General features: G+C 34.1%; 1 protein-coding gene and 1 pseudogene across 2 annotated transcripts; one reads left to right on the forward strand and one right to left on the reverse strand.

Moving 5' to 3' along the window:
• Positions 1–450: 450 nt before the first annotated feature.
• Positions 451–3,174, reverse strand: LOC100803296 (stress enhanced protein 1, chloroplastic). 2 transcript variants are annotated; one of them, XM_003555910.5, is made up of 4 exons: positions 2,947–3,174; positions 2,765–2,866; positions 1,178–1,353; positions 451–692 (listed from the first exon to the last, which is right to left on the reverse strand). In XM_003555910.5, exons 1-4 carry the CDS (start codon positions 2,990–2,992, stop codon positions 588–590), a joined length of 429 nt encoding a protein of 142 aa, XP_003555958.1. In that variant the 5' UTR covers positions 2,993–3,174; the 3' UTR covers positions 451–587. The 2 variants fall into 2 exon arrangements, with proteins under 2 accessions (XP_003555958.1, XP_006605971.1); XM_006605908.4 differs by having other exon boundaries at positions 2,950–3,143.
• A 942-nt stretch (positions 3,175–4,116) lies between these two features.
• LOC100807187 (sodium/proton antiporter 1-like) lies at positions 4,117–9,253 on the forward strand (annotated as a pseudogene).
• Positions 9,254–13,184: the final 3,931 nt, after the last annotated feature.

Consider the following 13,184-nt stretch of genomic DNA (forward strand, 5'->3'; position numbering starts at 1 on the left):
ATGTTTAAATTCTGAAGTTTGTTTAAATTACGCTTAAATGAGTCTCCCACGCCTCTCATCAAGTGGCCAAATCTAAAGTAAAATACCAAAATGTGCTTGAAGCTAATCCAATTAAATCATATACTAATAGCTCAGAGGAATTAAACCCTCATTTTTAGGTTGAGTTATGATATTGACAATAACAGTTGTGGCCCAAAAGAAACACACTACTGGTTGCAGGATCATTAATTGTATATACTGTAAAGAGCGTGTAGCAGGATATTCTTCCGTGCCAATTTTAGTTGTGAGTAATGCATTATGCTTATCGCAAACTCTTCACGATATTAAGTGAAAATCCTCTTTCATTCACAACTAATGCAATGAGGACAACATAATTCACAAAGGTAGCGTTTGACATGGATGAAGGCAACATGGAAAGGTGAGGTCATACCATATTTAACACGAAGTTACTTTGATTTTTCAGGCTTCATTGCCAATTCTTTTCATCAAAACAAATATTACAGAAAAGAATGATAAAATTTTATCTCCGAAAATGAAATCTCTGAGCTTCAGAATTTACAACAGACACAAGGAGTTGGAATATGTGATCAATTTTTTGACGCTGACTGGAAGATAAAAACTGCCGTCAAGACACCCACAAGTGCTGTTACTGCAAGGGCAACTGTAGGCAGTGGACTTGTGAGTCCAAAGTTCTGCAAAATCAAAGTAAAGGAATGCTGTTATTCTTTTGCAGCGGATCGATAAGAATCTCTAGAATGGGAGGGATAGGAGTAAGGAGCATCAGAACTCCATAAAGCTTGGTTTCAGTGTGTTGCAATCACTTTTAAGCTCAAAACTTAAAATGATTCTACTTAGTTTTGAGATGCATCAGAAAGTTATGTGAACCCATATGCTTGATTATGAACTTAATATTTTAAAAGATCGTGACTCAGATCAGGCTATTACCAATGATGACAATAATAATTAAAAAAAACACTTGAGCTTATTTTACCAGTAGATGTCATAAGCTCAATAAAGTAAAGGAGGGAGAAAGATTAACATATTACAGATTTACAGTCAGAATATCAAAGTGAACTTCTGACAGGTGGGTGGTTATGAAGAAAAGGAAGGCAAAAGCCAATTAATCATTCGATGAAAATGATAAATTGTATAATGACTCAAAGCAACAGTATCATACCTCTAGGAGTCCCTTCCCAGTAGCAATTTCAACAGTGATTGCTACTGCAAAGCCAACCATGGCTAGCCGACCTAGCCACACATCCAAACTGTTCCCTTCCTGGGTACTTTGCTCACATCTTATTGTAACAGGCATTGCTTTGCATGCAGCTTTCCTTCCATGATTTCTCCGAATCACTAGAGACAATTCAAACAATTCTTTAGTTCCACCCCCTTCCCCAACCATTCAAGGAAAAACATCATAAACGTCATAGACTAATGGATAAAGCTACAAATCCCAACTATAAATACTTTAACAGATTGACTTTTAAAGATTATATCAAGAACTGACCAGAAGATAGTGGTGAAATCAAAAAGATAAAAAGTGACTATCCACAAATAAGCGGTGATATTGCAAGTTTATATGAAAAAAATTAGCGGCAATATTTTCAGATACCACTTGTCATTAGTGCTGCCACTTTTAGTTGCATCAAATTAGCTAGTTCACAGGCTTAACTTGTGTGATCCTTCAATAAAAAAATAAGAAACTTAAAGTCACTAGATAGAATGCAGTTTTTCCCTAGATAGAAAATATCATATTTTGCAATAGAATGAAACGAAGCCGTGAATCACCAGCTTATTTTGCAGTAGACTTATTAATTGTGGCTAAAATTAAGTGTAGGATCTAAAAGATGTATTAAACATTAACAAAGGAAGCTGTGGCCTATAGTCATCTCCAGCTGGAAAATTCTAAGATAGTTCACGAGTTCTAACTCTATTTTGAATCCTAACTAACATGCAATTTTTTTCTTTTCTTATAATTAACATATCAGAGAAATTTAGGAAGAAACCAAGATCGCTAAATTATCCGAGCATTCAATTTTGAAGCAAAGGGTAGTAATTATTGTGAATGAAATGCAGTGACCCTGGCATAATTGAATGCAATTTTCACTTTATAAAGCAATCAAATATGATAAGGAGTAACCACAAGAACTAGAACTCGGAGATATAAGTTTGGTCCCGGTGATTGCGGAAGGATGAAGGGATTTTTAATCCCCCAACTCACATTTCTAACAAAATTGACAAATATCTAACAAAATTAACAAATTAACATTTGTCAGAAAAAAAAACAAAAAAACAGGAAACTGTAAATCATCTGTTTATTGAAGATATTGACAGACGGGCTTACATTTATAATTGTGGCTAAAATTAAGTCTAGGATCCAACAGAAGTGCTAAGTACTATTGAGAAGGGAAGTAGTGGCCTATAGTAATGCTCCTGCCGCAAAATTTATGAACATGTTTTCGTTCAATTTGAAGCCCACAAAACATAATATGAAATTCTAAGACGTTAGCATACTCTGCAAAGAGTTCTACTACAATTCGATTTCCAACTATGAGATGGAAAAAAAAGTTCTTTTGGTTAGAATAACATGTCAGAAGAAAATTTAGGAAGAACCCAAGATTGCTAAGTTAGCAGAGCATTAAACTTTGAAGTGAAGGGTAGAAATTATTGAGAATGGAATGCAGTGTTGAAACTTGAATGCAAATTTCAGCTTATAAAGTGATAACATATGATAAGGAGTAACCACAGGAACTAAAGCTCTTACAGAGTGGGGAACCAGCGATGAATGATGGTCGAGTTGCAACAAAATTCCGATGAGGAAAGTGAGCGGTGGGAGAGCATTTTGGTGGAGTGAAAAGACGAGCAACTGCGACACACTTCAACTGAGAGTTAGAAATTGAACCTGAGACTCTTCACAATGAAAGAGTTGACAGAGAGGGAGGTTACCACCAGAAGAGATTGAAAGAGAAGCAGAGGCTTCAACAAGTGCCATGGTGGTGACTTGCTGGTTGCAACTATCTCAATTGTGCGGTTCCTACGAATTTTGCAGTGTTTAATGTTTATCTCCTGCTTTTGCTCAAGCGGTGTCAGTGCCTCAAACTTGTTCCACCATAACCCTTCATTCACACTCCTTAAGTCCCACGTGGCCTCTTTAATGATTTTCTTTTTGTTAACAGGCTAAAAAGAATTTGCTGTAACATTCGAATATTAATAATATACAGAAAATGTAAGAAGTCACATTTTTTTATTTTTTTTTTATTTAAGTAAACATATTATGTGTATATATGTAGTTCTTATTTCTATAATTGAGAAATTAAAAAGACAGTTTTCTTTGGCTGACGGAAAAAAAAGACACGGTTTTCTTTCAAAGGATAATCACATCTAAAATATTTTTAAGAACAAGAGATTAAAAAAATAGATATATTTTTAGGCACTAAAAGTGAACATTCCTATATTTATATTTATAGATTTATAGGAACTAAAATTGTATTTAATTTTTAAAAAAATATTTCAGTATTGTTAAAAAGTAAATTAATATAGAAACTTAAAACTTTAATTTTTACTTTGTTTAAAACTAGTTAGTTAAAAAAATTTTAATAAAAAATTGTATATAGTCCATTATATTTAATATTAATAGTAGAGTTTTTTTTAACTAAACATTAAAATAATTAAGAAAGAAAACATATATTTTTAATATAAAATTTAAAAATATATGTCATTCAAATAAGAGAAAAAATATTTAAAATATATAATTGAAAAAATGAATAGATTTAACTTTTACCAACTTTATGTATTCTAATTTATACTTTGCTATTTTTTAAACATTTTACTTTCAAATTTAGAAATTATTTTTTTATTTAAATTCATTATAAGTTAATAAATTCACTTTCTTTTATTTTTTAAAAAATAAAAGCTAATATATGCCATTGCGACCGAACAATGGTCAGAGGCACATAGAACAGGACAAAAACATAGTTCTTGCCTCTTGGATTAAGAAAAAACAACAGACAAAAGGGATAAAAAAAATGTTATTATTTCTACTCATGAGACTACATTGACCCACCCTGTTGCGTTACCTCACTCTGCCAACTAAAGAGAGTAGAACACTTTGAGCGAATGGCTACGTTTTCAATTGGGACACACACTTGTCCATGTTCCAGCATTTGCATAATTCTAGACTTCCACTTCATGGCTTCTGCACCGTTGAATCATCACCCTTCTTTGGCTCCTCTTCCTGCAGAATCTGTTTCACAGGTACCCTCCCCACGTTGCTCCGTCACAATGTATTGGCACGTGCCGAAGATAAGGCCAGAGACCCTACACCTTCTTCCTTTCAGCCTCAACAAAGCTCACAGCAACAGTTTCAGGTTCTTCTTCTGTATGACCCATTAACTGAGTTCTAACCATACCCTTTTAATCATTTTGGTCTGCTTATATATGAATTTGGATAGTTGATGTTGGGGTGCGTAATCTGGGTTAAGGGTTCCCCGCTTATCCATGAAAGATCCAAAGAAGCCGTTTTTGTTTGGAATTAACTCTACTTCACCGCTGTAATGTTCAATGGATTGATCATTTTTTTTTCTTTCAAAAAAGTAAAAAATAAAAAAGGTGGTGGAATGAAAGTGCACATTTTTTTAGTAAGAAAATAAAAAATGTAAAATCAAAGGATTAATTTTGGTGATTCAGTCAGTTAAAGTGTGCACTGTGCATCATGGAAAAGTGCACATTAGTATGTTACAAGGTTATAGAAGCTGCTTCTTATATGTTAATGCTCACACTGCTCTTCACTTTGAAAATGGTATCAGAACTTGACACCAGAATCTGGGAGTTGTGATCCCCTATGTTCACTCGATGAAACTAGCTCACAAGAGTTTGAAGACAGCTACCAGCCCAAGACTGATTTCCTCAAAGCTGTTGCAATATTAGCAGCAGCTGCAACTGGAGCACTGACAATTAACCATTCATGGGTGGCCACTAATCAGGTACTTCAATGTCCTCTATCCTGATTTCAATGCTGCACATTTCACAATGAAGTACATGTACTAGGGAAAATGCCTCTAAATATGCATATTCTAATAGTTATTTGTTTTCTATGACATTTGACTGTAGGATCTTGCTATGGCATTGCTATTTGTAATAGGATATGCAGGCATCATATTTGAAGAATCTCCAGCCTTCAATAAAAGTGGAGTGGGACTGTTGATGACTGTAAGCTTATGGGTGATACGGAGTATTGGGGTAAATATCTATCTTTTTGTGTTTTGACTTTTGAGATTAATCAGAATTTAATGTATCCATTGTCATGCTTTTGATATTTAGGTTGCAGTTGCTGTTTGTCTGATAATGTGCAGGACACAGCACACTGTGAATGCACTTGATGCATCTACTCCCATATATGCATGTTTGTAAATTTCAAATGGAAAAGAGATGCTCAAGTATCTGGTACCATATACCCATATATGCACTTTTTTTCTTAGTGTTTGTTTATTTAGTCATCTTTGAAAAAGATAAGGAGGAACCAATAAGGACAATTTCTATGTATCTGGTACCGGTACCATTATGTTCAAACGTATGACCCTTCCACATCCAACCTTAAGTTGAAGCACAATTTCAAGTGTGAACCAAAGGATCTTTATATTTTCAACATTGGGTTTGTTTTCAAATCTGTAAAAGAACTTGTGGTCATATATATGCTACTACATACACTTGGAATAGATCAACTTTCTTTTGTTGAACCATACGCAAGTCTCTGAAAAAGTTATAACACTTAGAGGGATTTCTGGACCTAAGAAATGTAAGTTGATTTGGTTCAAAAACTACACAACAGTTTACCTTGAAGATTGTGTTTTTTATTTGGGGATTTTTTCCCCCCAACAATTGCTAGCTACAGATGCACAGAATATGATGTAGAAAAGTGTAATTTCTACTACTGATATTATAATGGCAAATAGGTTGCTCCTGACCCTATAGTTGCTGTCTCCTTAGTGTCAGCATCCCCAAATACAAGCACTTAATAAATGATAGTTTGCCCACTGACCTGTTAGTTACAGACACTTGACAAATATTGGTTGGCCTCAATTATATCCCCAGTGTCTCTTCTCTTGTTGAACTTCAACATGTCCATTCACTGGTCAGTTTATTTATATCTTTACATTTTGAAGTCGTTTGTCTCCCTTGCTTTCTTTTGATTGGATTTTCCACCACTATTTGCTTTTTATTTGTATGGATTGTCTATAGGCTCCATCAACTGATATAGCTGTTTCAGAGCTTACACATGCATCTGTGGAAGTCAGTGAAATAGTGTTTTTCTTGCTTGGTGCAATGACCATTGTTGAGATTGTTGATGCTCATCAAGGATTTAAGGTGGTTACTGGCAATATAACAACCCAAAACCCACGCCTTCTCTGGATGGTAAGTGCTTTCATTGCTTTGTGTCTGCATTGTCAACCCTACTAGAAATGCTTCCTAGCAGGTTCTTTGCAAATTGAGAGTTCTTGGAAATTTGATTATATTAGTTGCTGAATGTTATTGTTAAATTTGGATAATGCACACATCAGAAGGGCTCAGATTCAAGAGCTCCTTCTCACAAAATGATGCCGTACCAGTTAAGCTGTGCAATAACAACAAATTTTCAATTTTTGATATTTACAAATGTTGGGTTTTAAAAGAATAAAAGACATCTCTAACAAAAGAGCAGACAAGACTTGGTGCATGTTTGCTTCTCAATTGTTTTTGGAAAATAAGTGTTTTTTTAAAAGTCTCTCAGAAAGTTGATAAAAAACAATTATTCTTTAAAGAGAAATTATACCTGTACAACAAAATATACAACTAAGAGTGAAAGAGAGAAAAAGAAGATAAATTTGAATTTGAAATGTAATAAATGATAGGGTAGAGGAGAGAGATAGACAAAAAATATAATGTTGTATACAAATTGGAACCGAAAAGTGGCAAGCCTACTAGAATAGGCAAGAACTAAGATGGGCTATAGGCTTTGATACCATGTTAGATTTCAACTTAAAACCAATTCACCTTGAGTGAAGTTGCCTAACAGATATATAAGCTGCACCCTAAGAACTGAGGCAGGCGATGTGAGACTTCCTAACATTCCCTTTCCTCATATGCCTGCCAATATAGGCGAGCCTACTAGAATAGGCAAAAACTAAGATGGGCTATAAGCTCTGATACCATGTTAGATTTTAACTTAAAACCAATTGAAAGACGAGCAGGGGGTTTAAAAGATATCCTTGGAGAACTCCCTAAAAGAGAAGCATCTCTCTTCCGATCTCAGGTTTCCAAACTTGCTTTTGAGGCAAAGAAAGAAAAAAAATACCATGTCGAAGGAGATCTCTAAAATTAGCAACTATGGCATCTCGGTTTGAGAAACTTTGCTTCAGCATTCTCTAATTTAATGTGCATCTGAGTTTTGTTATCAGGAGCATCATATCTGGTTATCTTCCCAGCTTTCTAATCAGGACTAAGACAATCCCCTATTATTATCATTATTTTAAATTCCTTCAGTTCATCATTATCATTATTGCTCCTCGAGGACAGCTTGTTTTCTCTGTGGGTTTAGGAGCTTTGATTTTTGTCCCAGTATTCAAGGCTCTCGCAGGTTTGCCTCCATACATGGGGATGCTGCTTGGACTCTGTGTGCTTTGGATCCTTACAGATGCTATCCATTACGGTGAATCTGAAAGGTAGAAGCTAAAAGTACCACAAGCTCTCTCAAGGATAGACACCCAAGGAGTACTATTCTTCCTGGGAATTCTATTATCCGTTAGCAGGTGATAGAGAAATATATTTTGATTTTTCTGCTTTGGTAAGCTTTAGGCAACAACCAAGTGTTCATGCATGTAAACCAATAAAAAAAAATGTAAACAAATATGTCATTGTCCCTTTGTGTAGAAGAGCACTTGCTATGACTTAATAGATTAAGGTCATGTTTGGATAAACTTCTCCCATAATGAAGAAAAATAATCTTCTCCCATAAGCTAATTTGTTGAAGCTCTCTCATATAGTTTTTCCAAAAGCCAATTTTAACTTATGCATAAGCTTATGGAAAAAGCTTATTTCATAATTGCTTCTTCTATAAGTGTTTATGAAAAAAATTATCCAAACATGACTTTGATACCCAAAAATATATTACCTGATTTACCTTTTCTTTTGCATGAACTGTGATTACATTATGTAATATCTTTAAATTTCCAAATTATTCATGTTAACTGGTTTTATTTGATCAAATTTAACCATCATATTGGCAGCCTGGAGGCAGCTGGGATTCTTCGGGAAATAGCAAACTACCTTGATGCACACGTGCCAAGTAGTGAACTGATTGCCAGTAGTATTGGACTCATATCTGCACTAATAGACAATGTTCCATTGGTTGCTGATGGGAATGTACGATGTTACTTCTTTCCCTCAGGATTCTGAGTTCTGGCAGTTGATTGCATTTTGTGCTGGTACTGGTGGATCCATGTTAATTATTGGCTCAGCTGCTGGAGTTGCGTTCATGGAGGATGGAAAAGGTGGACTTCTTTTGGTACTTACGAAAGGTATTTCCTACACGACACATAAGACTAATTGTGTTGATAAAATGTTTGTGCGTACAAGTAATTTATCTCCATTTTTGCAGATTAGTGGCTTTGCTTTTGCAGGTTATGCTGCTGGTATTGTTCCATATTTAGCGCTTCATAACCTCAACATCTCTCTACCAACTCTAGCGGAGGTTCCTTTCCTTTCTGGTTCATAAATCAGAATTCAGACATCAAAAGCAGCATATTTTCAAAACTATGTGTACAAGTCAACTCGTGGTGTAAGTCTTAGTTGTAAGTATAGAGTCAGAGTTTTTTTTTTTTTTCAGAGACTCTAATTATTGATGCCCAATAATTCACAATAATATAAAATATCTAAGAGGTTTGGCGCGTTCGAAAGTGACGGGAAAGAAAGAAAAGGAAAAGAGGGCAGAATGGGTGAAGACGGAGAAGCTCAATAAATGATAACTGCTCTCAAAGATTTTCATCACTGCTAAATGGTAATTTAGTTGGCTGGCCGAAACCATTTCTAGTTCCTACGGAGCACATTGCTGTTCCATGAAACTTCTGCAATCAATCTCCTTCGAAAATTGCAACAAAAATACATTCAACGGAAACTCATCCCATTTCAAAGGTTGCGAGACCTAACATAATTGAGTGTATTTGAAGTGATTATGGGACGTTTTGTAAGATGCAATAGATACTACAACAGTTTTCACCCATGAGGATGCACAATAACAGAACGAAAGGACAACAGAAGAAAATTTTTAGAGGTTCATAAAACGAGGATTCTGAAGTTTTTAAAATAAATAATTTTTGTATGAATGTAATAAAAATGTACTGATAATGTAAAAGTTTTTTTTCACATTGTTATGTAAATTATGTTTACATTATACTCTTTACATATTTTAAATGAAAATAAAAAAATAAAAAGAAAAAAGATTTAGAAGTTAAAAAAAAAATAACATGAGAGTAGTAGGTACTAGGTAATTATTATGAGAAAAGTAGTAAAAATTTAGAAATTAATGAAAGATAAAACGGTCCAGTGAAATGTGTATTTCAAATAAAAGTATTTTTTTTATTAGCATAGATAAATTTTAAAAATAAAAAATTATCAAATCAAAACTAACCAAAATGCAAAAAAATAATTTGGTTTAGTTTGAAATTGATGTTACTTTTAAACTAACTCAAATCAAATTGTATGTTAATTTATATATTTGATTTAAATGTATTTTGTTTTAAAAATCAAATCAAATTACCCTAGGAACCTCTTACTTTTAAGAGACCTTTAAATACTAAGAGAAAAGACACTAATAACATATTATAGATATCTATGACCCTCTTACTTCTAAGAGACGCTCTAAATACTACGGGAGAAGATACTAATAATATATTATAGCTATCATTAGAGGTTTACCCCTACCCAAAGAATTACTGCACAACCTAAATTGCAAGCAATTTTATTCTATGGTACTCAGCCAATCTGTTTACGCTAAGAGATTTCTTTGAGAACGGTTATACATTAAATGAAATTTTAGTGGCATAAGAATATCTTAGTTGTATGTTTTTTCAGATGGGTTTTTTAATTATTTTTTTGTGGTTCCTGTAATATTTTTGGTGTTTTTTACGGTGTTACGTTACTGATAAGAAATTCATACAAAATTTTACTCCAATGTAAGGAATTGTACGAAATTTCAAAAAATTCATACCTTTAAATTTTTTATTATAACTTAATTATTATTCAAATAAAATATTTAATTCATTTTTTCAGTTTTTATGTATACAAATAATAAATATGAATAATTAAAGAAAATATTAAATATAAATTAAAAATAAAAAAATACATAACATTAAAAGGATGTGTTGACATTTTTGTCCTTCATTGCACTTTCTATGTCAAATAAATCGAGAGTGTTAAAAGATTCTTTGCCTTTGTTATTCATTTTTGTGAGTGCCTCTGGGTTAGAAGACAACGAGTAATTTCTAGAAGCATAAACCTTTGTTCTTTTTGAACACTTTGACATAAATTCTGCATCGAATTTTGGTTGATCTTTCAACAACAACCAAGTATGCTTAACCTCAAATTTTTTACTTGTATCCTATGAGTAAATCATATGAGCATTAACTAAAACATCCTTATCTGAACTTCCATTTCTCATATGTTTATCTGCTTGTTTGTAGCACTCGTTAAAATTTTGAATAGGAGGGAGGATCCTGTTCCACCGAGATTTTAATTGAGTCCAGCTTCTACCACAAAATTGTCCACTTTGACGCACATCGTTATTGTTGTACGCATTTTTTATCCTTGTCCAATATTGCTTTGATGTTTGATCGACTCCTATAATTGAATCCTTTGGCACATTAAGCCACGATCAGACGAGAATCACATCTTCTGTCACTGAGAATGCTGTACGACTTTTTTCCCACCTGAATTTTGATCTCTTTCATCTACTTGAATACTGTCTACACCGATTGGTGATTCAATTTCATCACTAAGGGCTCAATATTGGATAAAGAAGGCCTATAACATGTGTTTGGGTTGGTGGGGGTTGATGGTTGACTATAAATTTATGAATTTTGAGAACTACCACTGGTACGTGACTCTACATTGGATAAAGGATGCATATACCACATTTGTGAGAGTGGTGAATACATAACATATTGTGATGAATTTTGAGGATTTTCACTGATATAGGGTGGTGGTGGATACATAACATATTGTGGTGGATTTTGAAAATTTTCACTAGTAAGGGGTGGTTGATTTTACAAATAACTAGAGTAACATTGATAATTATGTTGATTGGGATCCATTTTAGAGAATAAAAAAGATTGAGGCTTGATAGGAACAAGAAAAAAAATTAGGAGTACAAATATTGTGTCCAAAACTCCATCACATGAATCCAAATTTATAATGAATAATGTTCTTACGGTAAAAAAAATTATGTGTGCAGAGGTAACTTCAACGTTCCAAATTTGCACTTTTTTTTTGCTTTGTTTTCCTTTTTTTTTTTGCGACTACTCCACTTCTCTAGAACCTTCCCCCTTCCCCACATGTTGCTTCTCCCACTTTCCCACTAGAACCTTCCTTCTTCCTTGAACCACACCACATCCCACCCTTTTTTTTTTCTTTTCCTTAATTCTCCCGAACGAAGCGAGCCACACCCACACCCCACCCTTATTCTCTCTTTTCTCCGATAGACCTCCACACCTACACCCACACGCCTCTTCACTCCCCCTATTTTCTTTCTGTTATTTTCTTCAGTGTGCCACCACCATTGCGTCACCACACTCGCGCCACCACCATTGCGTCATGCACCACCATCGCGATCCTTCTTCCACGCAATCACCGTCGCCCCTAGAGCCATCGTTGAGGCCCCTCCCTCGCGCAACCAAAGTCACAACCCCTTGATCTAGTGAATTTGTTCTTAAATTTTTTTCCATTCCTAGATTACTTGTTCATCGTTCTTTAAATTTTGGTTCTATGTTGTTCTTTTTTGTTTTGTGTTGTTGTTGGTTTTGTGCTCTCATTGTTCTTCTTTCCGTTGTTTTCCCTCTTCTTTTTTTTACATAGTGGTTGAGGTTAGATATTAATATTTTAATGTTAAGCACCTGATCCTTATATAAAAAACATTTCTTTTTTCATGAGGAATCCGTTCCACCATAGAGACCCTTTCTAGTGCAAGGTTTCTTCACCAAATCGTATTTTGTTGCGAAGGGACCACAAAAGAACCTTGCGTTGGAGATGCTCTAAGAGAATCAAATCAACACTTATACTAAAATGAAAGTTAAATCTATATTCTTAAACCATTTGTATTATTCTATTACTTATCATATTTATATATTTTTCCCTTTTCCACTTTAAATATTAATTAGAGATTAATATTTACCATTTAACCCACATGGTTGACATAGCAATGTAAGACCCAATTGCATTCACATGTAGGAAAATAATCTATTTAGTAAGAGAATCTGTATTTAATTTTTACCGTTGTTAATTTTTTTGGGCCAACGAGAGCCACACACCACGGGCACCACAAGTAGAGATTGGTCTTTGGCTCAGCAGATTGGGAAACATCCATTGTCTCTAACCCCCCCCCAAAAAATATCTGCCGTTTTTTTTCTTATTCTTGCAACTAGTGTTTCCCGCCATTCCATACGTAACCTAAAAGATAAATATCCAATTTGGTCCTTGAATTTACAAGGCACTGACATTGGGGTCCCTAAAAAATGAAGAATAAAATAAAATTTTGTCCTTAAATCTTCAAAAAGTGTGATAAATCTGTCATGCTGTTTATTTTCTCCATTAATCTAAACAGCTAAGCCTATGTGGCATCACTAGACCTATTTATCATAAACAAATTTTGCTTTGTGTATTGTTGAAGCCAATAGAGTAAATGTCATATGAAATTTTGCTTTTTTACTAATTGGGTAATACACAAAGAGAGGTCAACATTTATTACAACAAAGTCACAAGTAAGTCTTTCAATAATATTACTTGATGTCATTTAAATTCATGAATCTAACAATTTATTGTCAAAATGGTCTCTTTGACGTCATGATCAATGTTGTCGTCTCTGTCATTGTTGTTGTCGGCTATGAGATTGTCCCCATCGTTGAAGACCGATTGGTTCAATGTCATCTCTTCCAAAAACC

The sequence above is a fragment of the Glycine max genome, chromosome 20 (genome assembly GCF_000004515.6).
Source record: "Glycine max cultivar Williams 82 chromosome 20, Glycine_max_v4.0, whole genome shotgun sequence".
NCBI lineage: Eukaryota > Viridiplantae > Streptophyta > Magnoliopsida > Fabales > Fabaceae > Glycine > Glycine max.

Coding starts and splice junctions, on each gene's coding strand:
- LOC100803296 (XM_003555910.5), bottom strand. CDS start 2,992: ATGGCACTTGTTGAAGCCTCTGCTTCTCTTTCAATCTCTTCTGGTG. Junction 1,354..2,764: donor CATCGCTGGTTCCCCACTCT/GTAAGAGCTTTA, acceptor AATTGTCTCTAG/TGATTCGGAGAAATCATGGA. Junction 693..1,177: donor CTGGGAAGGGACTCCTAGAG/GTATGATACTGT, acceptor TTGATTTTGCAG/AACTTTGGACTCACAAGTCC.